This window comes from Sceloporus occidentalis, unplaced genomic scaffold, assembly GCF_023333645.1.
Source record: "Sceloporus occidentalis isolate IW3139 unplaced genomic scaffold, rSceOcc1.0.p SCAF_12, whole genome shotgun sequence".
Taxonomy (NCBI): domain Eukaryota; kingdom Metazoa; phylum Chordata; class Lepidosauria; order Squamata; family Phrynosomatidae; genus Sceloporus; species Sceloporus occidentalis.
Genome location: NW_028316992.1, coordinates 412,286 through 439,382, shown reverse-complemented (window position 1 = coordinate 439,382; position 27,097 = coordinate 412,286). Strand labels below are relative to the sequence as shown.

At 41.2% G+C, this 27,097-nt stretch overlaps 1 protein-coding gene across 4 annotated transcripts in view; it reads right to left on the bottom strand.

Moving 5' to 3' along the window:
* Positions 1–27,097, bottom strand: part of LPIN1 (lipin 1) — a 112,479-nt gene that overhangs the window by 49,521 nt on the left and 35,861 nt on the right. For 3 of the 4 annotated variants that reach the window (XM_089478102.1, XM_089478103.1, XM_089478104.1), the window contains exon 2: positions 23,802–23,858. In XM_089478102.1, coding sequence (XP_089334228.1) covers positions 23,802–23,858 — 57 coding nt within the window. Of the gene's footprint in view, positions 1–5,036; positions 5,231–23,801; positions 23,859–27,097 lie in introns of those variants that run through there. The other variant, XM_089478105.1, reaches the window with a different exon arrangement.

Below are 27,097 nucleotides of genomic sequence, written 5' to 3'. Positions count from 1 at the left end.
TTATTCTAGTACAGCTATGTTGTCTTGCTATTATTTACTTTCAAGTCACTTCTGACTTATGGCAACCCTAAAGCAAACCTATCATGGGGTTTTCTTTGCAAGATTCATACAGAGAACGTTTGCCACTTCCTTCCTCTGAGGCTGAGAGTGTGTGACTTGCCCAAGGGCACCAGTGAGTTTCCATGCAAGGATTCTAACCCTGCTCCCCCCCCCCCCCGAGTCCTAGTCCAACTACACCACAATGGCTCTCAATACAGTTAAAGGGTTCTCTATTTTCTCAGTCTTCTGAGAAAAAGGAAACTGGCTAATAAGATGAGTAACCAAATCTAGCAACAGAAAATTCTTAACAGACTTTATTATGTACAAGATGATTATTACCCCATCTTTCAGCCACCAAAAAGGTCTTCAAGGTGACTTACATCACCAGTTAAAAACAACAATAATCACCAGTTAAAAACAATAATAATAATTATCGTCGTTGTCGTCATCAAGAGTTTTTGAAAGAGTTAGATATAGATATAACTATAACTATAGCTATAGTTATAGCATAACTGGATAACCGAGGCCAAAGATTGAATTTAACACAAAAAGTTTAGCAAAACAGAAATGTCTTTACCAGATGCTGAAAAGCTAAGAAGGAGGATGCTGACCAAGTTTCCTGAGAAAGGGAATTCCATAACCTAGGTGCTGGAACCAGATAGATTATGTCACGCATTGCAACCGTCCAAATCTCTGCAAAGAGCTGGACACAAGCAAAGCCTTTTATAAAAAGTTCAGTGAGTGGGCAGGCTCATTTCGGAAAAGGCAGTCCTTCAAAGATGCCATCCAATGATCTCAAATCTCTATGTCGGCTGGACATGAGGTGCATTCAAAAGAAACAACGCTGTACCATGCAAGACCATTTGCCCATCTGGAACACCATTGCCGCCTACTCTAACTGGCAGTGGCTTTTTGAGCCAGAACCCCCCCCCCCAAAAAAAAAAAAAAAAAACATGCTGAAAGATACTGGGAGCTGTAATCCAAAACAGTAAAATATCGAAGTTCTACTCTGGCCTCTCATGTAGAGGTCTTTCCCATAATCTGCCACCTCATCCTTTTAACTAGAGTTGTCTAGATTTGAATGTTCTATCAGGGAGTTATACTCCCTCCCCAATGGAAGAATGTCTTCTAAAATAAAAGCATTCAAGAGTTTTCCCCACACATTATATGGCAGAAAACTAGAATTAATGAAACCAATTCAGGTCAGATGATATGTCAAACAATAACAAACTCTCGGGCTCACACTTCTTCCTCCTCCCTCATACACTAATTCAATTCTTTCCTTCTTAGTACAGAATATAGTTTGCCATTACATCACGTTGCAACATCTGTTTTGAGAAGAAATGCAAACCACAGTTTAGCAGGCCAAATATATTAGCATTTTTCAATGCTAAACAGGAAGTCCTGAATACAAATAAAGGAAATAAGAACAGGGGAGGTAAGATAGAAGTCTTAATAGTCAACCACAGTACTTGGGTTTCCTATTATGTAGAAAACTCCAGAACATCCCCAAAAAATGCAAGAGACAGAGCAGTTGCCATTGCAAAGCCTTTTAGTGACCAAAGAGAATGAAACATTTAATTCTGATGATAGAAATTTACAAAGCAGCACCCACAAAATAAGGTCCTCTTTCAGCATGGTCTGAAAGGTGTCTCCAACAGCACACCTCAACATCCCCAGCCACAAATCACTGCCTACTCCAGAAATTAACCTGCCCTACTTTTAAGAATGCTTCTGCACCATGTGTCATTATGATAGCGTGCCACAAAATTTTCATGTTGCTAAAATAAACCGAACAGTTCAGTTATGTACTGAAACTCTGGGAAAGAGCCTGGAATTTCTAAAGCCAACGAATGTATCAAACAAGAATCTCCTTGTTCAAATACTTGATGTTTGTTTATTGAACGTAACAAAACAAAAGCAAGCACAGACATGCTTAGAATTATTAGCATTTTCAATATCCAATAACAGTCTCAAGTGCCTCCAAGAGCGAGATTTGTACTTTTGTCATATTTGATTGTACAAAGAATGCTCCTGCCATACTCTCCACCCACACAAGTGATAAACACATTTAGAGGGGAAGACAGCAGCAGCTTGTGACAGCGCATCTGTAGAAGCTGTACTTTGTGAATGCCATCTCAGTCCAATAAGAAACTCTACTTGCAGGACCAATTCAAAAGCAAGGTCCCAAAACATCTGAGCCCAACACAGAGTCACACTACGTTTCAAAGACTTTGCAAATATCATGAAAAACAGAACTATCAGTTTCCTGGCTGAACCCCTGCCGCCCCACTGATGCCAAAGAAGTCAAAGATAAGTCATTACAGAACCATGTCTAGTGAATCAATGACAAAAGGGCCACATCACCTCTCACCTAAAACAACTTATTTGGGTGCTTTGTATTAGTGCTTCACATGAGGCAATTGAGAGCCAGCATGGTGTGGTGGTTTGAGTGATGGACTAGGGCTCAGGAGACCTAGGTTTGAATCCCCACTCAGCCATGGAAACCCAATGGTTGGCCTTAGGCAAGCCACACACTCTCGTCCTTGGAGAAGGGCAATGGCAAACCCCCTCTGAAGAAAAGCCCATGATAGGTTCACCTTTGGGTCCCTATAAGTCAGAAATGCCTTGAAGGCACAAAACAACAACAATAAGGCAATTCCCTTCATATGAGGAAATGTGAATTTTATAATGTCCTAAGTGTGTGCTTTCAGCCTATGTCTAAGGTTGCAACCAATGCATACTTATCTGGCAGTAAACATCACTGCACTCAGGAGAACTTACTTAATTCCATGTTCCAAACAAGTAGAGAATCTGGAAGAACTCCAGGTGGTTTTCTCAAATTATTCAAACTCACATTCCATTGTAACCACCTCTTTTATTTGGTATACATCCCACCCTCCCTTCAAAGTGCCCCCTCCATATTATGCTAACAATAACATCATGGGATATGTCAGAAAATGATTTGGGTCCATCACACTCTCTCTCAGTCTGACCCACCTACCCTATAGGCTTCTTGTTATGAAGATAGACTGGAGAGGAGAAGTGGCATGTGTTCCACCTTGAATTCACTAAAGGAAAGATGGCTGGGATATAACATCATCCAAAGCAATTTACTGTACAACTAAGAATTTAAAACCTAGGCCTATTTACTGCACTTACATCAACTGTCAGCACGTCTTGTTTTAACTTGTCTTGTTGTCTTCAGTAGATTTGAATCTGGCTATCTCTACAATGCAGAGAAAAATGTTCAGATCCACAATCTATAGGTTCCTGTGTATGCCTTCAAGCAGTCTCTGTATTATGGCAACCCAAAGGCAACCCTATCACAGGGTTTTCTTGACAAGATTTGTTCAGAAGGGGTTTGACAGTGCCATTCTCTGGAGCTGAGAGAGTGTGACTTGCCCAAGGCGGGTTTCCATGGCTAAGCAAGACTTCAAACTTTGGTCGCTCAAAGTCTCTCAGTTAAACCACTACACCATGCTGGCTCTCAATATGAAACAAGAGGCTAGGACTAAAATCCTATTTAGTCCTAAAATCCAAGTATATATACCCCACACTTCCATGCCACCACCCTCTGAAGATGCCAGCCAGAGATGCAGGTGAAACATCAGGAATACATTCTTCCAGAATGCAGCCACATAGCCCAGAAAACCTGGAAAACTGACATTCTATTTGTTGTGATGACATGCAATTCCATCACAATACATTGTGATATATTACTCCAATAATAAGATTTTTAAATGTTCAGTATGACTAAAGCAATTAAAATAGAAGTACCTCAAAATATTTCTTCTCCCTTACTGAGAAAAAAATGGGTTGCGAATAAAGAGGTGAACTTTTTAAGTTAAACCATCTCCAGGTTCTACTGTTTTTCCCAATAGCAAGAATGCAAGTCCATCAAATTTAAGCACCTCCCTACATGCCTTATTAATAGATGTTCTCCTATTGAAATCAAAGGCCCATCTTTATCCAAATATTCTAGCTGGCATCGCACTCAAAATGCTGACAACAATTTGAAATGGCTCTAGCTGCTTCCATCATGACATGGAAAGCAAAGTTTTAAAAGCGCACTGACCTTATCTGGCACCTATTAGACTAAAGAAAAGGTATGAAAAGGGTGAATTGGCCTGAAAATGTAGCAGACAATGCAATGTGCAATGTAGCAGAGAAACTCAGAATACAACGACACACAAATGCAATGTGAATTACAATCTTGTCTAAGCAACCTAATGGTCTCTCTGGACTATTTTCCCATACACTTTAGATAGCCGTGCAAAGAGAACATACTCTAGCACAAATCCACGGGAATAGGAGGGGGAAATGGCAGTGCAGCACTTTCAGCAACATCTCACAATGCCACCACAATTGCAATACCATATTATTTTACACTTCAAAGTGGTCACAGAGCTCTCCACCCACAAGGCCAGGGCACCCTGTCTTTTTCTTAGGCCAGAACAGCAGTCAGCAAAAAGGAAGACAAGAGGACATTAAATCATTTTCTTCTCAAAAATGAGGCTCCCATTAAGGCCTAAAATCTGCATCAGGCCTGCAAACCCTTTTCACTGCCCACCATAGGCACACTTAAAACAGATATTCCTCTCCCCTTCCACTCAGTATCAGAGTCTTGGACACCAAAGGTGCCTTGATGAACATATATTAAATCAACCAGATATTTTTTTTAAAAATACATTATTCACATGCTGTGGGTATTTGAGTATGTAGATTGCTATGAAAAAGGCACATTTAAGGGCATGGCAAAGATCAAGGAGATGAGGATCTCTCTTTTTCTAGAAGGCATATATATTGGGGGATGCTTGTCCAGCCAAAAAAAAAAATTGACAGTGACAGAAAATGAAACTATGCCCTTGCCTTCATTTAAAAGCAGTCCAGCTTCTAAGCAAAATTTAGTTGCCACCACTATGACCACCATGCATTTGCCCCCAGCAATTCTGATCTCCTCTCCTCTGCCCAATTTTTATCCATCTATCTCATACCTGTCTGCGCTGCTTCTGCCTGGTTTGAGAAACATCAGCAACTGTCCCAAAGGAAGAAGGAATAGGCAAAGGTCTGGCTTGCCCAGGGCTCTCCTGGTCCAGAGCAACCAAGTGCTGAAGAGGAGGCTAGCAAGAGAGGACCATCATAAGGGAACAGGCAAAGTCCTTCCTCAGCCAGAGCTGCTGTGCTTTGCTTTTGTGTGCAAACAAGCTTCTGCTAGGATGTCAATTCATCCCACATCAGCAGCCTGGTGCCCGCCCTGGAGGAGGGACCATAAGAAAAAAAAGGAGGCAAGAGGGGGAATCAAGGGTAAAATATGACACAACTTGGACAAAATGTGGCAAGGGAGCCACAGAGGCTTGATCCCTCTTGATGCACATGGCCTGCTTCTTCCTGACCCTACACAGTACATGTTTGGCTCTGCAAGCCATTCGCCACTAAAGGCAAGCCCCCATTAATCCGATTGCCATATATTGAGGAAATTGCTAAACTTCTGGGTAGGCAGAAGAAGTGCGGACAGATATATGTTAAATCTCCCTTATCCGAACTGCTTGGGACCAGAAGCGTTTGGATTTTGGATTGTATTTATTTTTTGGATTTTGAAATATTTGCATATACACAGTGAGATATCTTGGAGTCAAAACATGACATTTGTTTATGTTTGATATACGTACACATGGAGGTAAAATTACCTGACAGTAATTTTATAAATAATGGTTTTTTTTAATAAATGTCATAGTAAAGGTAACCCAATAAACTCATTTAAGAGTTCAGTCCAAATTATTCTGTCACAAAAGTAAACCAATAAATCAATATGGAAAAGTTACTTTTTTGGATTATAGCTCCCAGAATCTTCCTAAAGGATCCTGGAAATTATAGTGGGTGTTTTTTTTTATAAAAATAAATAAATATTCCATATTTTAGAATTTACTGAGTTTCCTTCATAAATATTTTTGTAAGATATACCCTAAGAATGCCACAGTTAATTTAATCAGTATCAGCTTTTGTATGTATGTTTTGTATGTTTACTGCTTATGATGCACCTGTTAGAAAAGGCAGCAATTTTATAAGAGTGGTAGGTAGGTAGTTGCTGGGTTTTATTTTGCTTTGTTATTCTAATAAATGTAAATGAAGAGCAAAGTGGAGGGGATGAAAAGCCTGATTGATGCACAGACCCATTGCTATGTGTACAGTCAGAATTGTCTTACTCAGTGGACATGTGCATGCAAAACTGCTGAATGTGATCTTGTGAATAATGCATCAGTCCATCATCTCAAGCCAAGGGTCTTTAGAGGTCAGTAAGTACATATATGTAATGTTTTTAGTGTTGGATTCCCCATCGGCCATGGAAAGCCACTGGATGGTCTTGGGCAAGTCACACTCTCTCAGCCTTAGAGAAAGGTAAATCTTTCCAAGATTACCCCATGATAGATTCGCTATAAGTCAGACACAACTCAAAGGTACACAACAAGAAGCAATGCTTTAAACTGAGTTAAAAAGCATAATAAAACTACTTGATACATAATACAGTGATACATTCGCCATATGTCAAAAATGACTCTAAGGCACACAACTACAGGTGCTTATAAAGGAAATAATGCTTGGTAAACAGTGATATTAGGCTACAGAATTCATACAAGCAGTGAGTCAGTGCGAGAGACATGTTCCATAAGGACTTTTGTCTCAATTAAATCATCATCTGTTGCAGAAACAGTATTTGCACATTGATATTTGCTTAAGGAAGAAAATGGGATCGGAATTTGTATGCATTAGCTTGTCAGTAGAATGATTCATATATAGTACACAACAAAATGATTAAAGGAAAGGTAAGGCATGTGCAGAAGAGTCAGTGTGGTGTAGTGGTTTGAGCATTGGACTAGGACACTGGGAGACCAGGGTTCGAATCCCTGCTCAGCCATGTAAACCCACTGACTGGCTTTGGGCAAGTCACACTCTCTCAGCCTTAGAGGATGGCAATGGTAGACGCCCTCTGAGGAAACTTGCCCAGAAAACCCCATTGTATCTAATGGGACTTGAACATCCCTGGATTTTCTATCCAAGGAAGGTCTTGGAACCAAACCCCAGCAGATACCAAGGTAATGATAATAATAATAAATGATGATGATGCCCACTGTATATAATGGGAGTTCAGCATCCACAGATTTTGGTATCCATGGATGGTCACCCACCACATGGTGGTCTATGTTTTTAAGGACTCAGTTGGCAATCATGATCTTACTCCCCCTTCATTTTTAACTCTTGTTTTGGAGATGGAATTGATGGCAGAAAAGCAGCCTCAGGGGAAACGTAATCCCACTCCCACTCAAAAGAGTCCCACTCTAGATCAGGCCCTACATGCTTTATGATGATGATGATGATGATTTACTGAGGGAGGTTCAATTTACCCAGAAGCGAGGCAAAGGCTCAAATTTGAGGCTGCATCTGCACTGCAGAATTAATGCAGTTTGACACCCCTTGAACTGCCAGGGTCCCACCCTCTAGGATCATGTAGGATTTGTAGTTTTGTGAGGCACCCCATCCTCTTTAGCAGAGAAGGCTTAGGTCCAAAACACATTGCAGAAATAATCTAGTTTGAGACCTCTTAAATTGCCCTGGCTCAGTGCTTGGTAATTCTGGGAAAAGTAGTTTTGTGAGAGTTAGGTGTCTCTGTCAGAGAGCTCTGGTGCCACAACAAACAACCATTCCCAGGGTTCCCTAGCACTGAGCCAGGGCAGTTAAAGCGGTCTCAAACTGGATTATTTCTGCAGTGTGTTTCGGACCTTAAAGACCTTGTGAAACTACAAACCCCAGGGTTGCAAAGAAGGGAGCTACAGCACTTAAAGTGGGATCAAATCGTATTATTTCTACAATGTCAATGCACCCTAAGTCCCTGAAGTGTTTAGCCTTTGCAAGAAGGGCAGGGGAGCCTTGGCCCAAATGGAGGGCCTGCAAAACATCCCTACAAAACAGCGCAAGGGCCTACAGAGGTCAGAGTGACCAGAGGTCCTCAGCACCCAAGAGGAGGACAAGGCCCCTCAAAATGTAGGACCCATAAAAACTCAAAGCACTCCTGTAAGTATCCAACCAAAGCTCAAAACACTTAATATAAATGTAAATGCATGCTTCTTAGTCATGCTCAAAATGGAGGGCATGCAAGAAAAATGGAAGACATGGCCAAATAAAAACACCTAAAAACACTTAATCCATGCTTCTTGCTCAAAATGGAGGGCATTGTGGAATTCCTCCTGGACAGGTGCCCAACATGGAGGACAGGTCCTGGAAAAGGAGGACCAGCTCTGGCCAGGTGTCCTCTAACCACAAAGGAGGACAGTGCGCTGCAGAATGGAGGACCTTCCAGAAAAATGGGGGACACGACCCCATAAAAGCACCTAAAACACTTCATATAAATGTGAAATGCATGCTTTAGTCATGCTCCAAATGAAGGGCATTGTGGAGTTCCTCCTGAGGGACAGAAGGTGGCCAACATGGAGGACAGGTCCTGGAAAAGGAGGACCAGCCTTGGTCTCCCTGACAGAAGTGGAGGCATAAAAAGGCTGCTGGCATGATTTGATCCCTCCCCCTCGGCCGTCGGGATCCCTCTTCAAAGGGGCCCTTTCCCTCTAGAGTTCCTGGAGTCCTCTGCTTGGCTCTTTCTTTGTGACTCAGCGCGAGAAGGAGGGGAACTGAGGTGATCCTTCCAGCCAATCAGCGGGCGGCCTGGCCTCAGCCGAACGCTGGGACCCGGGAAAGTGGGCGGGGCCAGCGCGCGACGGGCGGTGCCTTGGAATGTGGGAGGCATGAGTCCCTATGGCACGTGGCGGCAAGCCATTCATTATGTCCATATTCATTGGCCCTGGGGCTGTGCGTGAGGGAACAGCAAGCAGAGTGCCATGCAATCTCTCTCTATAGGCTGGAGGCGGAGCAAGAGCAAGGGCTGTATAGGGAAGAGTGGCTGTTTAACTCAATGGTCCCCAAACTGTGTCCTTTTAAGGGGTTTTGGACTTCAGCTCCCAGAGTCGCGGGCTATTGGCCAACATGGCTGAGGCTTCTGGGAGTTGAAGTCCAAAAGCTCTTAAAGGGACCACAGTTAAGGGGACCACTGAGGAAAGATATATTGGTGCATGATGTTGTTATTGTGCCTTGAAGTCGTCTCTGAATTATGGTGACCCTAAGAGGGTCCTGTTTGTTGGAGGGAGGGTGGCAAGTTTCTTCACAGAGGGGGGTTGGCATGGCCCTCCTCTGAGGCTGAGAGTGTGTGACTTTCCCAAGGTCACCCCAAGCGGGTTTACATGGCTGACCCAGGATTCGAGCCCAGGTCTCCACAGCCGTACTCCAGTGCTCAAACCACTATTCCCCACTGGTCTATTTCAAAGATATAACCTTGTTAGTCTGTGGAATCGGAATCTAGAGAGATTTGTAGCACTTTTGAGACTCACTGGAAGAAAGAAATTGGCAGCATGAGCTTTCATAGATTTAAGGTCTGACCAAATGCATCTGAGGAAGTAGACTGCAGTCTAGGAAAGCTCATGCTGCCAACTTCTTTCTTTCAGCGAGTCTCAAAGGTGCTACAACATCTCTCTGCAACATCCACACTGGTCTGTTTAGCACTTAGCATTGACATTTCTATACTGCTTCATACGGTGTGGCATGTGGGACTATGACTCTGGAGGCTTGAGTTCAAATTCCAGCTAAGCATGAAACCCACTGGATGACCTTGGGCAAGTCCCATGCTCTCAGCCTCAGAGGAAGACAATAAAGAAATTTTGCCAAAAAAACCCAGGATAAGTTTCCTTTAGGGTCCCCATAAGTCAGAAACAACATGAAGGCACACAACGCATATCCATATTTAGCTACAAACCCTAGGCCTTCATAAGATAAAACCATGGCAGTTAAAGTGGCATAATAGTGTTACAATTGTATAGTGTGAATGGGCCCCTTCTCTATTGTGAAGTAAATCCCAATGGAGTTTAATGACTCTACTTAGAGGAAAGGAGGGGGGTCTATAAGATTTCCAGTTCTTGTGGACATCTTGTTGTCTTTCATGACTTTGTGTGTGTGTGTGTGTTTTCTGTTACAGAACAGGGTCCTTCTCAAGAGATGTCAGTAGCAGAAACACACACACACCGCATCATACATATACAAACACACAGGTGACTATGCTTTAATATACTGGCGTAAAAGAAGGAAAGATAATGGTTTTAAAATGTCCCAGTTAGCAGCTAATGATAAAAGTGTGAAGGGAACAAGTGATGAGCTGTAATTTATGAAGCACAATGGTAGATTTTAAGATTTTATGACTGTTGTGGGGACCTCCAGATGTTGAACTACAGTTGCCACCATTCATCCTATGCTGACTAAGGCTGCTAGGTGTTGCACTCCAATAACCTCTGAGTCCAGACAGGTACACACTCCTTGTTTGTTGTGCCTTCAAGTTGTTTTGATTTATGGTGACTGTAAGGTGAACCCATCTTGGCAAGATTTGTTTAGGGGAGGTTTGCCATTGCCTTCCCTTGAGTCTGAGAGAGTGTGACTTGTCCACTGGGTGACTTGTAATCGAATGGATTTCGTGGCTGAGCAGAGATTGAACCCTGATCTCCAGAGTCACAATCCAGCACTCAAACCACTGTGCCACACTGGTTCACACATTACTCATCTTGGTATAAATCGTTGGCAGGACCTGGGAGTAAAATGCATGGGACTGTAGGTTTAAACTGGATCCAGCACTTCCCAGCCTGTCTCCACTGCTTTTCTCTTTGCCTCTCACTTGAGCAATTGTGTTTCTTTGGGCCCAAACAGACAGGCCAAAATAAAGCTGCTTCGGGTCACTTTGGATATATGCTGTTTAAATGATGCGTGCATCCTAAGAGTCCGAAAGCCATGCCAAAACCACGTGCCAATCCTAAGGACTGGAGCGCAGCTTTGGCACAGCTTCTGGCCTCTTAAGATTTGAGAGTCATTTAAACAGCATACCTCCAAAGTGACCTGAAGCAGCTTTTATTTTGGCCTGTCTGTTTGGGCCCTTTGTCTGATGCAAAACCCAGCAGAAAACAAACAAACAAAAAATGTTTTGCCCAGGGAAGTCTCCAAGGGAGGGTCAAAAAGGGAATGCAGCAGCCCCTCTGAGAGCCAGATGTTTGAAGGGAAAAAAGAAACCATGTAAAACTAGCCAAGATCACAGGAATGTGTGTGCGCGCTCCCATGCACACTCCAGAAAGAAGTGTGCTTTTTCAGGGCATGAGAAAAGGGCACAGAAGCTGAAGGACCACAAATCAAAGGAAGGGAAGCAGAACAGCAACAAAGAAAAAATGTCGCCATCCATGGAGGGGTCAAGAATGCAACTTCCAATGCCATCTTTTGAGGGCAAAAGTTGGAACAACATGTATCGAGAAGCAGGAATGAATTATCTTTGAATTTTGCTGTTTGATGTGTACGTTTTCAAGCGCAATTTCCATTATTTTAAAGAAAACTGGGTGTTCCCAGGAGGAATCGCAGTTCTATGGCAGAACATACACAGATGACCTCAATTCAAACTCTGACAGTTTAGAAAGGGCTCGGAAAACAGATAGTGCGAAAGATCCATGTCTGAGGGTGCCTTCAAAAATAATGCCCCTAGCTCAACCAATTATTTTATTTTGTGCATGCTTATCCTGCTTTAACATAAAAAACAACAACCAGGATAATTCACATAGCTTAAAACTAGTTAAACAATAAAGCCATTAGAATCAGAACAAAAATCAATAATTAACTGAATTGAGAAGCGACTGGCACTATCCTTCCTTTATAGATTTTCTTCTGGACAAAAAAAAAAAAGGACAAATACGTATTGGAAAATACAGCTGGTCCTCCATTTTGCTGTGAGCACACCCAATTTCATTTGATTTTTGGAAGCTGGGTCAAATCAGACCTGGTTAGTGCTTGGATAAAAAATAACCTGCAGTCTCTTAGGTCTAGTGAAAGAACCAAGCCTGAAACTATAGAGAGCAGCTGCCAGTCAGAGTTTATAATGCTGGTTTAGAAACCTGACTCAGAGTCAGCTGGTTTCCTCTGTTCTTATGAGTTGTCCAAGTGGTGGAAATACACCAGAGGCAACCTGTAAAATTCCATGACAATTACATAGTGAAAGCTTCTTCCAGAAGAATCCTGAAAGTAGTGAGTTTGGCCTCCACCATGAGGAAAATGGGTTTTGGAGTCTTCAAGGACAAACATTAAGTGCACTTGTTGATGAGGATGTGTGCCTTCAAGTCATTCCCAACTTATGGTGATCCTGTCACAGGGTTTTCTTGGCAAGATTTGTTCAGATAAGGTTTGCTATTACCTTCCCCTGAGGCTGAGAGAGTGTGACTTGCCCAAGGCCACCCAATGGGTTTCCATACCCCCAACGGGGATTTGAATCCTGGTCTCCAGAGTCATAGTCCAACGCTATGACGAAACGTCTGGAATAAACTCTTCTAGCCAAATAGCCCGAAAAACCCACAAAATACTATAACAATAGATACTTTTTGCTGTGGTTTTGCAGTTTGAGACTAGGAAAAAATATGAAGGCTGGCAATGGACTGGAGGAATGAACGGTCTCTTTTTACAACCTGCTTAAACAGGTGTCATTTTGAATGGGTCATGTTTGCACACTCAACTTTTCATTGTTTCATTCTGCACTATGTAACTCTTTGAAATCAATCACGTATTGGCCTTGCCCTGTGGGAGCAGGGATGCAACAGCCCAAGGGCTCTCCATAACCAACCATGGGAAATTGGCTTGCTGACCAAAGACACTGGGTAGAATTAGTTGTTATTGGCTGGAAGGGAATGCTGGACTCGACTATCATGTTTGCTTTGCAGTAGACCACCAGCTATATCCTTTACCACTAATAAAACTTATCTTAACAACAGTAACATGTGTCAGTGTTCAGAAGCAAACAAAGTCATGTGGTGGTCTGGGATTAATAACCTATTACAGAAGAGAACACTGAGACCCTAAAAAGCTGCTGCCTAGGAAGTAAACAGTGAGTTAAACAGACAAATCATGTGACAGGATTCTCCCATATTGCTAATTCCTTCTTGCCTGGTTTCTGAGAGTTTTTGCTTGTAATATGCCACTAAAGCATCTTGTGACATTTCACAACAGGAAGAGGCTTACATGAACAGGTAGAAACCGGCTGCCCTCGAAGAAATCTCGGACGTTGCAGCTGGTGAAAAATGCAGCAACTCAACTGCTGACTGGAATACAACATATGTTTCTGGTATGAATTCAAGGGGCTTGTGATGACTGCTAAAGCCCTAAATAGCTTGGGACCTCGATCCACGCATCCTGCCGAGGATTAAGGTCTACGTAGCCCCAAAGACACCATACTGCCTGTGTTACTCAGGCTACATAGGTGCATAAGCCCTCTGAGAAATCCACTAACAAACATGAACATGAGAATTTGGTGCTAACCACAACTCCAGGTCAGCAGGATTCACTTTTTAGAAGATAGTGTTAAGTCTTGTACCATGAATGTCCTTCCTCCTCTCTCTCAAAAAACCAAACCAAACAAAATCATCCTACTACACAACTGAACAGCCTCAGATATATAGGCTGCTGATGTCCAAACTGGCAGAATAAATTATGAAAAGGCTCAGTCACACTTTCTGTATTCTGCTCATGCTGCTAAGTCAAGAAGGTATAAGATCGCTTGAACTAGTCTGTCTGGTTGAGTATAACTACAGGAAATGGGTAGGAGGAGGCACAAGCACCTACTGTTCTCTTAATTGCTTGACAAAATTGGCAAGTAGAGTAAACAAGTGAGATAAAGCTGGACACTATAAAATACACAAATCAGTGTTCATGGACCTGTTCTCCTTTTTCCAATATTTCCATGCAATATTCACATTCGCAAACAGTTGATTTCATAAATCTATTAGTAGTATGACCTGTACAACTAATTTGTAAGACATGCTAAATACAGCATATGCTTTACAACTAATTTGTACAACTAATTTGTAAGACATGCTAAATTCAGCATACGCTGAAAGCCGCAAGGGAGCACACAGGAGTGTGCAGGGCGCAAGGGGTGGCACGTCCCATTAAGACTAATGGGCTGCACGCCCATGGCTCTTGTGCGCCGCCGAGCTGCCACACCACTGCACCATGCACGAGCCCCATTATTTTCAATGGGCCTCGAGCATACGTGGTTTTTTTATGCAAGGGGGTCCAGAACGGATCCCCTGTATAAAAAAGGGGTGCACTGTAGTATGGTGTATCATTATAGTTTCTTCTAATTGTCACATGTATAATACATACTAAAGAATACAGACCCAACTTTAGCAAAGCTGAATGCAGATACACTGGGGAGAGTTAACAAGAGTTTGTGTGTTAACCATGGTTTATTGCAAAGGCCACACAGAGACAACCAAAGAAACCTTGCCTGTTCCCCTCTCTCCTACCTGTTTTGTCAACTCCTGCTTAAAGGTGGGCAGCTAAGGAAATAAAATCTGGGGAAAGGCATGGTTACAGATGGAGACATTACAACAATTTGTGATTTAAACAAGCCAGAGTTCATAAACCAGTACCAAAGAATGGTTTCAGATTATGGTCTGGGCTATTTAACAAACAATTTATTAGAAGGTGTGAGTTTGCATATCACAACAAGCCACATTTAAAAAAGCACACCATGGTTTGACACTACATGCAAAGATGGGCTGTTAATTCTTGGCCTTTTCTCAATTGGGGTTTTTTCCTCTTTCCCATCAGTTTGAAATGTCTGAAACTCCTACTGATCACATTTTCTCCTCCAGAAGTTAGCCAGCTTGCTTATTTTAAATTCAAAGTATGCATAACTGTTTCAGTTTTTTGGTATTTCAAGTAATGTTCTTACCTGATTCCTTAGATACTCCATGTGTCTAGCACATTAGCTTTTCCTGTAACTAATACCTACTGGAGAATGACAAGCTGGTTGGGCCAGTCTCCACTTGAATTCTTGAGCCTCATGAACTTTAACCCTCCATTTCAAACTCTCCATTTGAATCTGTCTATTACAGCCTTCTCCATTCTGTGATGATTATAATTTCTTTTCCGAAATCATGTTTCTCTTTTTCTCTTTTCCTTCTCCCTACACCAACATACCCTCCACACCTCCTCACTGCCTATGGCTTATGAACAGCCTACTGTTAAAAGGATTCATTATGGCATCATCTCTATGACACTTTCAGAAGCACTTGAAATCAGAGTTACTAGAGGAAAGGAAGAAAAGAGGTGAAATAAAAGGGAAATGAGAAGATGGGCAGATTTAACATCCCAGGATCTGTTAAGTAAGTATTAACTGTAGAACTATGTAAGGAGCTAGTGTGTTATTTTCCTCAAAAGGTATGAAGCTTTAGGGACAGTACTAAACAGCTTTGAGTGAGTCAACATTAAAGTTTGTTATGTGCCTCCAAGTCATTTTTGATGTATGGTGACCCTTAGGCAAAGCTATCACAGGATTTTCTTGGCACATTTCTTCAGAGGGGGCTTGCCATTGCGATCCTCCTGGGTTGAAAGAGTGTGACATGCCCAAATTCACCCAGTGGGTTTTGATGCTTGTGTGGGAAATCAAGCCCTAATCTCCAGAATTGTAATCCAATGCTCAAATCACTACAGCATGCTGACTTGCTCAACCCCTATGATAGGGTCTCCCTAGGGTTGTCATAAGTTGGAAATGACTTGAAGCCATACAACAACATTGAAGACAGGGTGCCTTTTTAATATTGTTTTATTTTCAGATAAAGATGAAAACCAGCAGTGCTTAACAGCATGCAGTAAAATTGCTAGTTTTACAACAGATTCTCAGAAAGTAGCTGTTGCCCACCTGAGGCCACAAGAACCCTCACTCACCCTTCCTCAGCCAAATTATAATCTGAAAACCCATTCCAAAATGTTTTCCTATTCATCTCTCTGCATGGTGAGCATTATAGCCTGAAGGGGATTTTGGGAGCTATAGTCCAAAAGAGCTTTGGACTTTTCCAAGCTCAAGCAATAGCCACGGTTGGCATCCTTCAAGTGTCTCACAGACATATGGATAAAGAAAATCATATGCTCTCCAACTGGCATTGTAATTTGCCACTCTGGTTGCATCTGCATTGCAGAAATAATGCACTTTGACACTGCTTTAAATGCAATGGCTCAGTGCTGTGGAATCCTGGGATTTGTAGTTTGTTATGGCACCAGAGTTCTCTGACAGAGAAGGCTAAATATCTTACAAAACTACCAATCCCAGAATACTATAGCCTTAACCCATGGCAGACATATGTGCCTGAATGTTGCTTCCTCTGGAGAATAGATGGAAGAAACGCAAACATACCCATCTCCCCACTATAAGGAGAAGAGTGCCTTATCATTTGTGTGGATGTTGCTATTCAATTGGTTTAAACATCCTGATAGCCAATGGTGTTTGGGTGCCATGGTAATGAGCATATCAAGAGACTACATACAAAGTGTGCAAGGTACCTGTTTTATAGCTCATAAAGAGGCATCAGTGCCCAAGGTCCCAAATACACTAGTCAATGAGAATTGGCTAAGTTGTTTTAATTGTGTCCATCATTAACAATTACCTTCCAATAGTCCTTGATATATATATATATATATCCCACTTTTCCCCCCACAAATGAGACTCGAGGAGGCTGACAAATGGATTAACTAAAAAAAGTGTGGGTGAAAACACAAAATTGTAATAGTGAAACACAACTGAGTTAAAAGCAATTTAAAAGAGCATCAATAAAGAAATTACAGAACCCAGCTGTTAGAAGTCCCTTTTGCAGCAGCCAGAACGCAAAGGTTTTTGTCTACCAGAGCATCAAGAATTTATCTTCTTTGGAAAGGAATCCCAGAGCAACCACCATGAAAGCTGTGTCTCACATCCCCACCAGAAGCAACTTTGGGGCTTGTGGGATAGTGAAAAGTACCTCCTCTTAAAGATCACAACACCTGGGCAAGCATGCATGGAGGAATGCAATCCTTTAGGAAGTTGATTCCCTTCTGGCCCAACCCAAGTCACGCCTTTCAAAAGAAATGAAATAACAGTGTTCATGATGTGACTATGACTGTTGAGATCATAAAAGGTTACTTAAATTGGAAATAGCATTAGAAGTATTAATATTGGGAAATTATTGGTATAGGTTTAGTCTCCTTTATGTGAAATGCTTGGGACCAGAAGTGTTTTGGATTTGGGAGGGTTGAATTTTTGAATGTTTATATTTGCATATACATACAAAATGAGATATCTTGGAGTTGGGACCCAAGTCTAAACACAAAATTCATTTATGTTTCATGTACAACTCATTTACATAGGCTGAAGTTAGTTTTATACAATATTTCTTAATAATTGTGTGCATGAAACAATGTTTGTGTATGTTGAACTATGAGAAAGCAAATGTGTCACTATCTCAGCCACACATGAAAAAAGTTTTTCATTTTGGAATATTTTGAATTTCAGAATTGTGGATAAGGGAGATTCAACCTGTACTCTCTTCCAAGAAAGGTTTTCTTTAGTCAAATATCTCATTTCTTGTACCTACACTTGCCTTTGGTTGTTTATATGAAAGATTAGTTGACAACAACAAAGAGGATAAAACAACAGGAGAAGCCACTGAGTGCATGCCAGTCAAAGCTTCCTTTGTACTTTCTAAGGCCTTTATAACTGCTTTTTTCCCCAGGGACTATTTTCCCACAACAAGTATAAGAAAATACTTCCAGATGTTGATAAGGCCTGCTTAGGAGCCTCAAAGCTATTACTTATCTTCAGAGCACAGTCTGAGAAAGGAAATATGCAGCCTGTTTGTATGCCTGTTACTCTGAAGTTGCCCCATTTTATTAAGTGGAGCCAACTTCCAAGGGCATCAGATGGCAGCCAAAACCTTGCTGCATTATCTGACAAATAAAAAGGAGCAGCCGTTGTCTGTGGAACTGGACAGAGGAACTGCACAGTAAGATTATTTCTGACGATTCCCTGTCCTTGTAATCCCTTTCTCTTTTGAAGAGTCCTCCATACCAGAACACACAAACACACACACACAACTGGTCAACTGCCTTAATTCCTGAGGGCCTTATCTCCCTCTAGGGAAGATTCATTCATAAGGAAAACTGACTGCTCACGTTGATACTTGCACTCTGTTTTTCAGGTCATGACAAATGTTAAATAGCTTTGTTTTCAAGGCAACCAATTATTAGTCCAAGATACATATATTCGGCGTTCTAACTGAAGTGGTGAAAGAAACAGAGTGAATAGGAAATGGTTTGTGTGCAACCTAAAGGAGTAACAATTATAGGGACATCACATTATGAAATTTTACATACATTCAGCCATGCAGCTAAATACAACAAAATCAAAAATCTACAGAAAAGTGGTACTTTCATTGGGCCAACAAAAATGTAGAAAACACATCATGAAAGCTTTCAAAGCTTTACTAGATTCCTTACCAGACAAAGACATTAAAATCACACAGGAGAAGAAAAGTGATGATGTTAGAGTCAGAGGCCTACATTTTGATTCAGATGTTACTGCTATTGTCAGTGAAGATAATCTTTGTTGTTGTGTGCCTTCAAATCCTATCTGACTTATGGTGACCCTAAGGCAAACCTATCATGGGGTTTTCTTGGCAGGATTTGTTCAGAGATTTGCCATTGACTTCCCCTGAGGCTGAGAGAATGTCACTTGCCCAAGGTCTCCCAGTGGGTTTTATGGCCAAGTGGGGAATCAAACCCTGGTCTCCAGAGTCGTCCAACTTTCAAACCATGATGCCACACTACATTAGAGGAACCTCAATGTAAACAGCAAAACCCACACCTCTTCTTGGCCATGTGAGGATTAGGACCAAAGGGCCACAAAATACAGGTAATAAAATTTCAGTCCCTTAAGAAACAGAAAAGAATCTTCCCTTAAGCAATCTCTGACCTGTGTGCACCTAACTGCCCCTTTCTTAGGCAGAGAATGTTACATGTCTCAAGAAATCCCTGGACTGTTACACCTGGAAAAAATTTTAGGTGCTGTATAGGTAAACCTAAAACAGTTTATGGATTCCTCCAGACATAGCATATGTGTTCCTGTAATTCTTGAGGAGAGGGGAGTTAAATAACCCAACAATATTTAGGTTGTTTTTTGTGGGTTTTTCAGGCTATGTGGCCATGTTCTAGAAGAGTTTCTTCCTGACGTTTCACCAGCATCCCTGGCTGGCATCTTCAGAATCTCCCTGGCATCTTCAAAATCTCTGAAGATGCCAGCCACAGATGCTGGCGAAACGTCAAGAAGAAACTCTTCTAGAGCATGGCCACATAGTCCAAAAAACCCACAAAAAACTATGGATGCCAGCCATGAAAGCCTTCAACTTAACATTTAGGTTGTTCAGTACTATTTTCTGGAAATTCCCAGCATCAGCTGGAACACTGGATTTATTTTTAATTATAAGATATATCAGAAACAAGAGGTTTCCTCCTCTGTTCTACTCCCTGTTTTTTCTAAAAATTAATGTTATAATGTATCAGGAAAAAATGGCACTTTTGTATTATAATAGTGGGAAGGAGCAAGGTGAGTGAGAGAAACCAAAAGGTTTGGAACCGCAGGGCCAACCTGGATCATAGTCTCTTCCAAAGTTTGGGAGTTGTTGTTTTTTAACCAGAGGATGGTTTGTTGAGATTTTAGCCTCTCTGATTTAATTTATTCCCCTCATAGAGTTATATATCCCTCCTATAACAAGTCAGCATTTCTTGAGCCGTAACTGGCTGGTTCCAAACAGGCTTGCCTAGATCCTTTCTTTACATAGTCCTAATATAGATCTAAATAAAGCCCCCCAAAAGAATTAAATAAATGGACATAGAGGTGACATCAATTGACAAAACCTAACAAAATGCAAGGACACATGCTGTGAGGATCTACACTTCTTTAAACCAATCTAGAAGAGCTCTAAAACCACATAAAATCAAAATCGAAGCTGTAGTCCAGTAGAATAAAAACTAAAGCATCCAAAGAGTGGACTTCAACGATAGACAAATCCGAGTGAACAACCTGGGTGAACAAGTTTTAAGTGGACACAAAAATGAGAGCAACATTGACATTAGTTGGGCTTCTGAGGTGAAGTCAGTGCACAGCTGTAGTGCTAAAGCCCACTTGGTCTCAAAATAATAATAACAGTAATATTTGCTACTTTTCAGTACTTTTTACTCTCTCAGTATTATGTGTTAGCCAATGGCACTGGCCACATGGAAATCCATAAGTGCTCCAAGGCATCACATCAGTTCACTTTGAGTTTTTTTGTGATAAAACCACATCCACATACTCAGAAAAGTTTCTCAGCCATCAAGGTTAGAAATGCTTTTACTTCATTTGTCCCTGTATATATCTACACGCAGCTTTTAACCTGTGATTAGACCAGGAAAAAACTTGGCAATACTTATCGCACAACAACACCTGTAACCCGTAGCTGCTGTGTCCCTTTCAATTGATGGGGGAACCCATCAATGACCTCCCAATGGTGCAAGTCCCCAGGTGCAAAACATTGTTGCCAAGGCAATTGCAATATTGACAATCATGTTGTGTCAGTGTTTCCTCCTCTTGTCCTATCCCTTCTTCCCCTTGCTATTCCTAAAGCAGCCGGATTCCCTTTATTTATTTTCTATTTCTTTTATTTAAAAAAAAAACCTTAAATGCAGTAGCAGAGCTCCAGAACTGTATGAATAAAAATAAAAACAAAAAATACCAAAAAATATGCTGGGTAGGACATGGGCAGGAAAATGAAAATAAAAGGGGAGTCAGGAAGAGAGTGTGATGGCAACAGCAGCCCCAGTTGTGCGATTGCAAAGCGATGCAACAATGGCTGCTCTGAAACTGGTATGTTTCCAGTTTTTTTAACTGATGCAAGTGATGTGAGAACAGGGCTCATGTAGTAATCTAGTAAGAGGTTTTATAGCACAATCCTATGCATTACTCAGAACTTAAGTCTCAATAGGGCTTACTCCCAAGTAGATGGGATTGCTACCTAGCTGTCAGTGTTCTACAAAGAATTCTGGCTATTACAGTCTGCTGAGGATGCCAAGAACTCTGTTAAGCATCTTTACTCTCCATCCAATCAGTTCCTTGGAGTGAAATAATTATTTATTTACTCCATATTTATTTTGTGAATGTATAGCTTGCCTTTCAGGGAAAACTCTTACAAGGTTATTTACAAAAAATAAGAATGTTTATTAGATCCATTTAATTCTATACAGCAGATAAGCCTTTAGGCACCTATGATGAAAGAAAACAACATATATTGTTTATGACAGACTTCTAACAGACTGATCAACAACATAAGCTAGGGGAAAATGAATGTATAAACACATTTTTGCTAAAAGCAATATGGCATATGTTTGAGTGAATTCAGTTCCAGCCCCAAAGTCAGATGTTTTCCTTGAAAACAGCTGTTGAAGTGTGTGATCCACTACAAATTAGCACAATTTTCTTAAAGATAATGCAATACTACTGATTTGCACTAATTTATGTATGTCACATTTAAAAGTTAACAAAGCCTAGGTCACTCAAAAACTGTAGACAAGACTTGTTTAAAGGACAACAACGGTAACAACAAATAAGTAAGCAAAAAGATTTACTTATTTATTTACTGATTCAATTTGTATTCCACCTGAAGGTAGTTTACATGGATCTCTCCATTCCTTTTCCTTTGTCCTTACAACAAACGTGAGATAGGGTTAAGATAGGACATTGTCACTGACTTGGTGTCAGTCAATGTACCCAATGAATTTAATAGTTTTATATCCTACCATGCTCCCAAATATGGGAAACAAGGCGGCTCATAATAAGATTACATAAACAAGTGTAGTTAAAACATAGATCAAGTTCAGATATTAAAGCAACCCTTTCCTTTCCTCAGCAGCCAGTTAGAATACCTGAATAAATAAAACAGGGAATATAGACTGCCAGCCTAGCTTTTCTGGGAGTTCCAGAGTTTGGGAGCAGTCACCAAGAAGGCCTTCTCAAATGTTTTGACCAAACATATCCATGTGGCTGATGGGACTGAGAGAAGAGCCTCCCCTAAAAAACTCAAAGCCAGGGCAGGCTCCTATGGGAGAATGCAGTCCCTCAGATCTAATTCATATAGACCTTTATTAATCATAACCAGCATTTTGAACTGTGCCTGCAAACAGCCCAACAACCAGTGAAGCTGTTTTTAACAAGAAAGCTATATGCTCTCTGAAATTGGGTTCGGTCAGCTTTCTAGCCCTGTAGCATTTTGGACCAGCTGAAAGCTCCACATAAAACATACTACAATAGTCCATGGAGATGAATTTTCCACATTGCCCAGAAACATAACAGACAATGGCAAGATCAAGCCACACTACAGTACCACACGCACATATACGAAAGGTATTTAGCAGAAGAAAACAAAATCCTACCCATAAGAATCCTAAAGTCATCTCTGTATACATGTCTGCTTCCCAGTTGAACTCTTCATCATACAGACAGATCCCTTCCATTGTCCTGACAATCTATAATCTAAATAAGGCTAAACAATCTTTCCAAGTAGTTATCAATGGTGATGTCAGATTGCCACTCCCCTTGAACCATTAGCACCATCACTCATCCACCAGCCAAGACAGCATTGCACAAGCACCTTCACTAAAGATCACTAGGAGGATGGCCTTCCCTCCAGAATTTGTATTAGTCTGACCAGTAACATCATGTTTGATCTGGTATTTAATAACAGTGTCTGAAAAAATCAATCAACCCTAGATTTATTCCAGATTTGCTAAAGAAAGTCATATCTCTATGGCAGATCATGTGCTTTTCACAAATAAGGGTTAGTTCCTGGCAGCACCAATTAAAAGGATAAGGTAACGTCCAGTGTTTCTAGGCTGAGAAAAAAATTCTCTCTCTCCCCCATCCAGGGTTCATGATTTCTCATAACAGAATCTGGTAACCATAAAGACTACAGTTACTAATCTTACCACATTTACTTCAGAATCTCAGACACCAATATGATTTTGAACAGTTTTTACTTTGAACCAATCCACAATATTACTGATATGTAGCAGTCATTCTAATTTCCTAGTCTTCCCCTAGTTAGCCTGGTCATTTCGATATCTCATCCTATACTGAGTGCAAGTTTCACCTTCCTCTGTTGCAGGGGTGGGAATCCACTGGACCTCCAGATGCTGCTGGACTGCAAGTTCCAGCATTCCTTACTACTGGCTATTCTGGTTATGGCTGATGGAAATTGCAATTCACCAACATCTGGAAGTCTGTATGGTTTCCATACCTGGTCTATCAAATAATGCATGTGACATCACTGACAAGAATAGCATATCCCCTAATCCCATCTGCCTAAATCCAGTATGCATAAATCACTTCCAGATGTCTTTCAGCATCAACATTATAACATTGGAATGGCTATTTCTACTATTTCTGTTTTTCTGTCCTGTGATGAAATGACTGTGGCATAAACTGATCAGGCCACACAGGAACCACATCGAGTAACAAAGATGAATCACTTAGATGACTTAACTATATAAAGGAAGTTTGCAATCAGTCTAGCTCCTGAATTTCTCCTACCTGACTGGCACGTTCTAATCTGCTTTGTTTATGAATGTAAGGTGACAACATCATAGGCAAAGCCCTGTAAAATTTTCTGGGATATCTACAGTCTCTAAAGTTTACTGACCATGGCACAACTCACTGGATTATCACAGACACCACAATGCTCACAGCTGTCTTCTCTTGGAAGAACAGCCATGGGTTTAAACATAAACCCCAAAGAAACTATACTCACATTCAGGTTACGGGTCCAGACACTGCGAATCCATCCTGGATCTTTCATCAGAGGAATCTAGAAGCAAAGAGAAATAATAATTAACACCATGATTAATTCATCATTACAATGGGTATTCCATCCATCTGTGAACAACATCAGGAGACTCTCAGCTCCAATACATATGCACACCACACACTTGCTCTCCAGCAGTTCCTGCTTCTGCTAAGTAGTTTATGACTATGAGACATCTACTACACCTGTGGACACCCCTCCTCCAGCAGCTGTACTGTCTGAAAACATTAGGTTGTATCCAGAGGCTTTTCCCACTAGTGTGGGACCATTCCATCCATGACCCCCAGCACCATCTCCCGCCATGTTCCAAAAGCTCCCATAATCCCACAGGGAACATTTTCAGATGGTACAGTCGAGTGCGGATGGAAGCCAACAACAATGACATTTTACCTTGTTCTACAAGTGGAATTGCGGTACTGTTCAAAAACCTATTGCAGATGAAAGTCATTGCTCTATTAATGGGAAGACAAGGTTTAAAAAAGTAGTTGTGTTCATAGAAAGTGGGACACCCAACTGGGGATCATCCATAACAATGGGCTGCAGCAGGTAGATGAGATCAGTGACAGTCACTTATTGTTGGTTTTTTTTAACATGAGAGCAACACTAGAGATTGATCCATGTTATGAGTTGTAACAGTGCATCACTAGTGTTATGATCAGAGAATATTCCAATATCTGCAGATAGACTTTTTATTATTATTATTATTATTATTATTATTATTATTATTATTTGCATCTGCACGGTTCACTTAACATTTGGGTCCATGTTGATTATACTCATAATGTTCTTTTTAGACTACTCCTTACATATATATTTTTTTTCCTAAAGGAAAGTACTGTTAGCACAGTAAGAAGATAACTTTGTACAAAGAAATCAAATGAATAAAGCACTTTTAACCCTAATCCAGATATAGTTCTTAAAAACTTGCATTGCGTGACTTCTTTTGGTGATTTCTGACCTCTTGGGAATTCCACTTCATTTCAGAGCATAAAAATGCCTTTGTGGCCCCAGAATGAAAGTTATGCCACAACCCCCAGATATCCCCAGCCAGAAAACATGTGTTCACATGGGGAAGAACATTTGTTTTGAATAACTGGTAGACATGGGCCAAGAGTTTCCATCAGGAAATATGCTTATATAGTTATATCTGGGAGAGCCAACACGGTGTAGTAGTTTGAGAGCTGGACTACGACTGTGGAGACCAGACTTCAAATCCCACTCAGCCATGAAAACACATCTGAGATGGACAAGTCATATGTTCTCAGCCTCAGAGGAAGGCAAAGGCAAAGGCAAATCATCTCTGAACAAATCTTGCTAAGAAAACCCCACGATAGGTTTGCCTTAGGGTCACCATAAGTCAGAAACAGCTTGAAGGCATACCACACAACATAGTTTCATCTCTGTAACTTACAAGGTGCAAAACCCACCTTGTAAGCGGACCAGCCCACAAAATGGTCATCTCCATGGTGAAATAAGTGGGGATGCAAAAGCTGGATGTACTTTGACAGGTTTATACAGGGAGCTCCCTGCAGATGATGTCCTTGAAGCATCAAGGGCCTTTAGCTTTTTTCCTTCAGTGTAAACATGACTAGTGTTGCTACTGGTTGGTTGCAGATGTTGTGCTTACTTTCACATTCCACTGGAATATTGGACCATCAGTGTTTGGGACTCCTCTATCCAAGAATCTAGGATGCAGATAATGTAGCACATTCCAAATGACATCACTTTTTGTATAGCAGTATTATTCAGATGTTTCACCAAGACATAATAATGTTGTTATGTAATAATGGATGATGATGATGATGATGATGATGAAGAATACTTTTCAAACCATATGAATTCCCCCAGGTAGAACAGATTAGAGCATAACCTCCAACATTTCACAACTGAAAACTGGAATGCATGTGGTCAAGCAACATCAGAGTGTGGTCAGGATAGCAAGTTATTAAGGAGGAAGAACAAACAAGCTAAGAGAGGCTGAAGCAGTTTGCTTTTGTCTGAGCCTTCTGGGAAGGACAAGATTCCACCCATCCTCTCCTCTCCCCCTTGCTGATCAGAGAAGAAATTACTTTTGCACTTTGAACTCAACCTGCTGTAATTGAAGTGAGCTGAGGACAAGGGGGGAAAGTGGAAGGAAGAGAAAGAAACGGGGACATTTTAAAAGCAGCTAAAAAAGTGGGATGGCAGAGGATTAATCAGGACTTTCCTTGCCAGATAGCTGGATGTTTCAAACACTGGCTTGCCAGATGCCTCTGGGAAGGTGGCAAGCAGGGCAGGACGGAGCAACACCTTTCCCTGTGGTCTGTCTCATATCTGATTCTCTTTCTCATTTAGCTATCCCTTCCCAACTAATCTATGCATACATCTCAGCCTCTTTGCCTATTTCAGCGACACTCAGCAATGTGCAAAATACTTTTCAGGCATGGCCTTAATTTATCATCTAAACACAGTGCCTCAGCAAATCAGACTGTCAAACCTGGACAGCAAAAGGCAGGGCAAAGGGGGCTATCAAGCGGAGGAGGTTCAGTTACCTCTTTTGATAAACAGAGAGATGGGGAAAGCCCTGGCACACATATCATTCAGACATACATTAAGAGGGAAGGCTTGCCAAACAGCATTTTGATGTGCTGAGGAAGCATAATAAATCCTGATAAAGATCATTGCCATCATCAGCAACCACACACATTTCGGCCCACACTTAAACAGCAATGTCATGAACATTACAAAACTGTCTGAGGCACCTATTCTTCCTGTATTGAAGTGGAAGAGATTAAGGAACCACAGAATTCACCTAAGTGCTTCTTAAAGATTTTACCGGAAGCAATTTATTCTAAACAGCATTTAAACATCACCTTATATGCCTTCACCATAAAATAGTGGTTTTAAAATGGCAGAAAATCTATTGTGCACAATTGCCAACACTGACTCCAATACAGTAAATATTTGCTGGCATTGGTATTAACTAGTGGAAACCGAAATGTCAGCAAGTTGCACAAATTCTTTGGGTAAGATCTAGGGAGATTTCCAGCCCTCTTAATTTGAACAGCCAACTTAATGTCTGTGCCCAAGTCACTGCTTTTAGAAAGGATATTACTTAAACATACTTTTTTTGCTATGTAGGGTACATTATTTGAGCCAGAGCATTGGACACTGGGAGACCAAGGTTCAAATCCTGGCTTGGCCATGGAAACCCACTGGGTGACCTTGGGCAAGTCACACACTCTCAGCCTCAGAGGAAGACA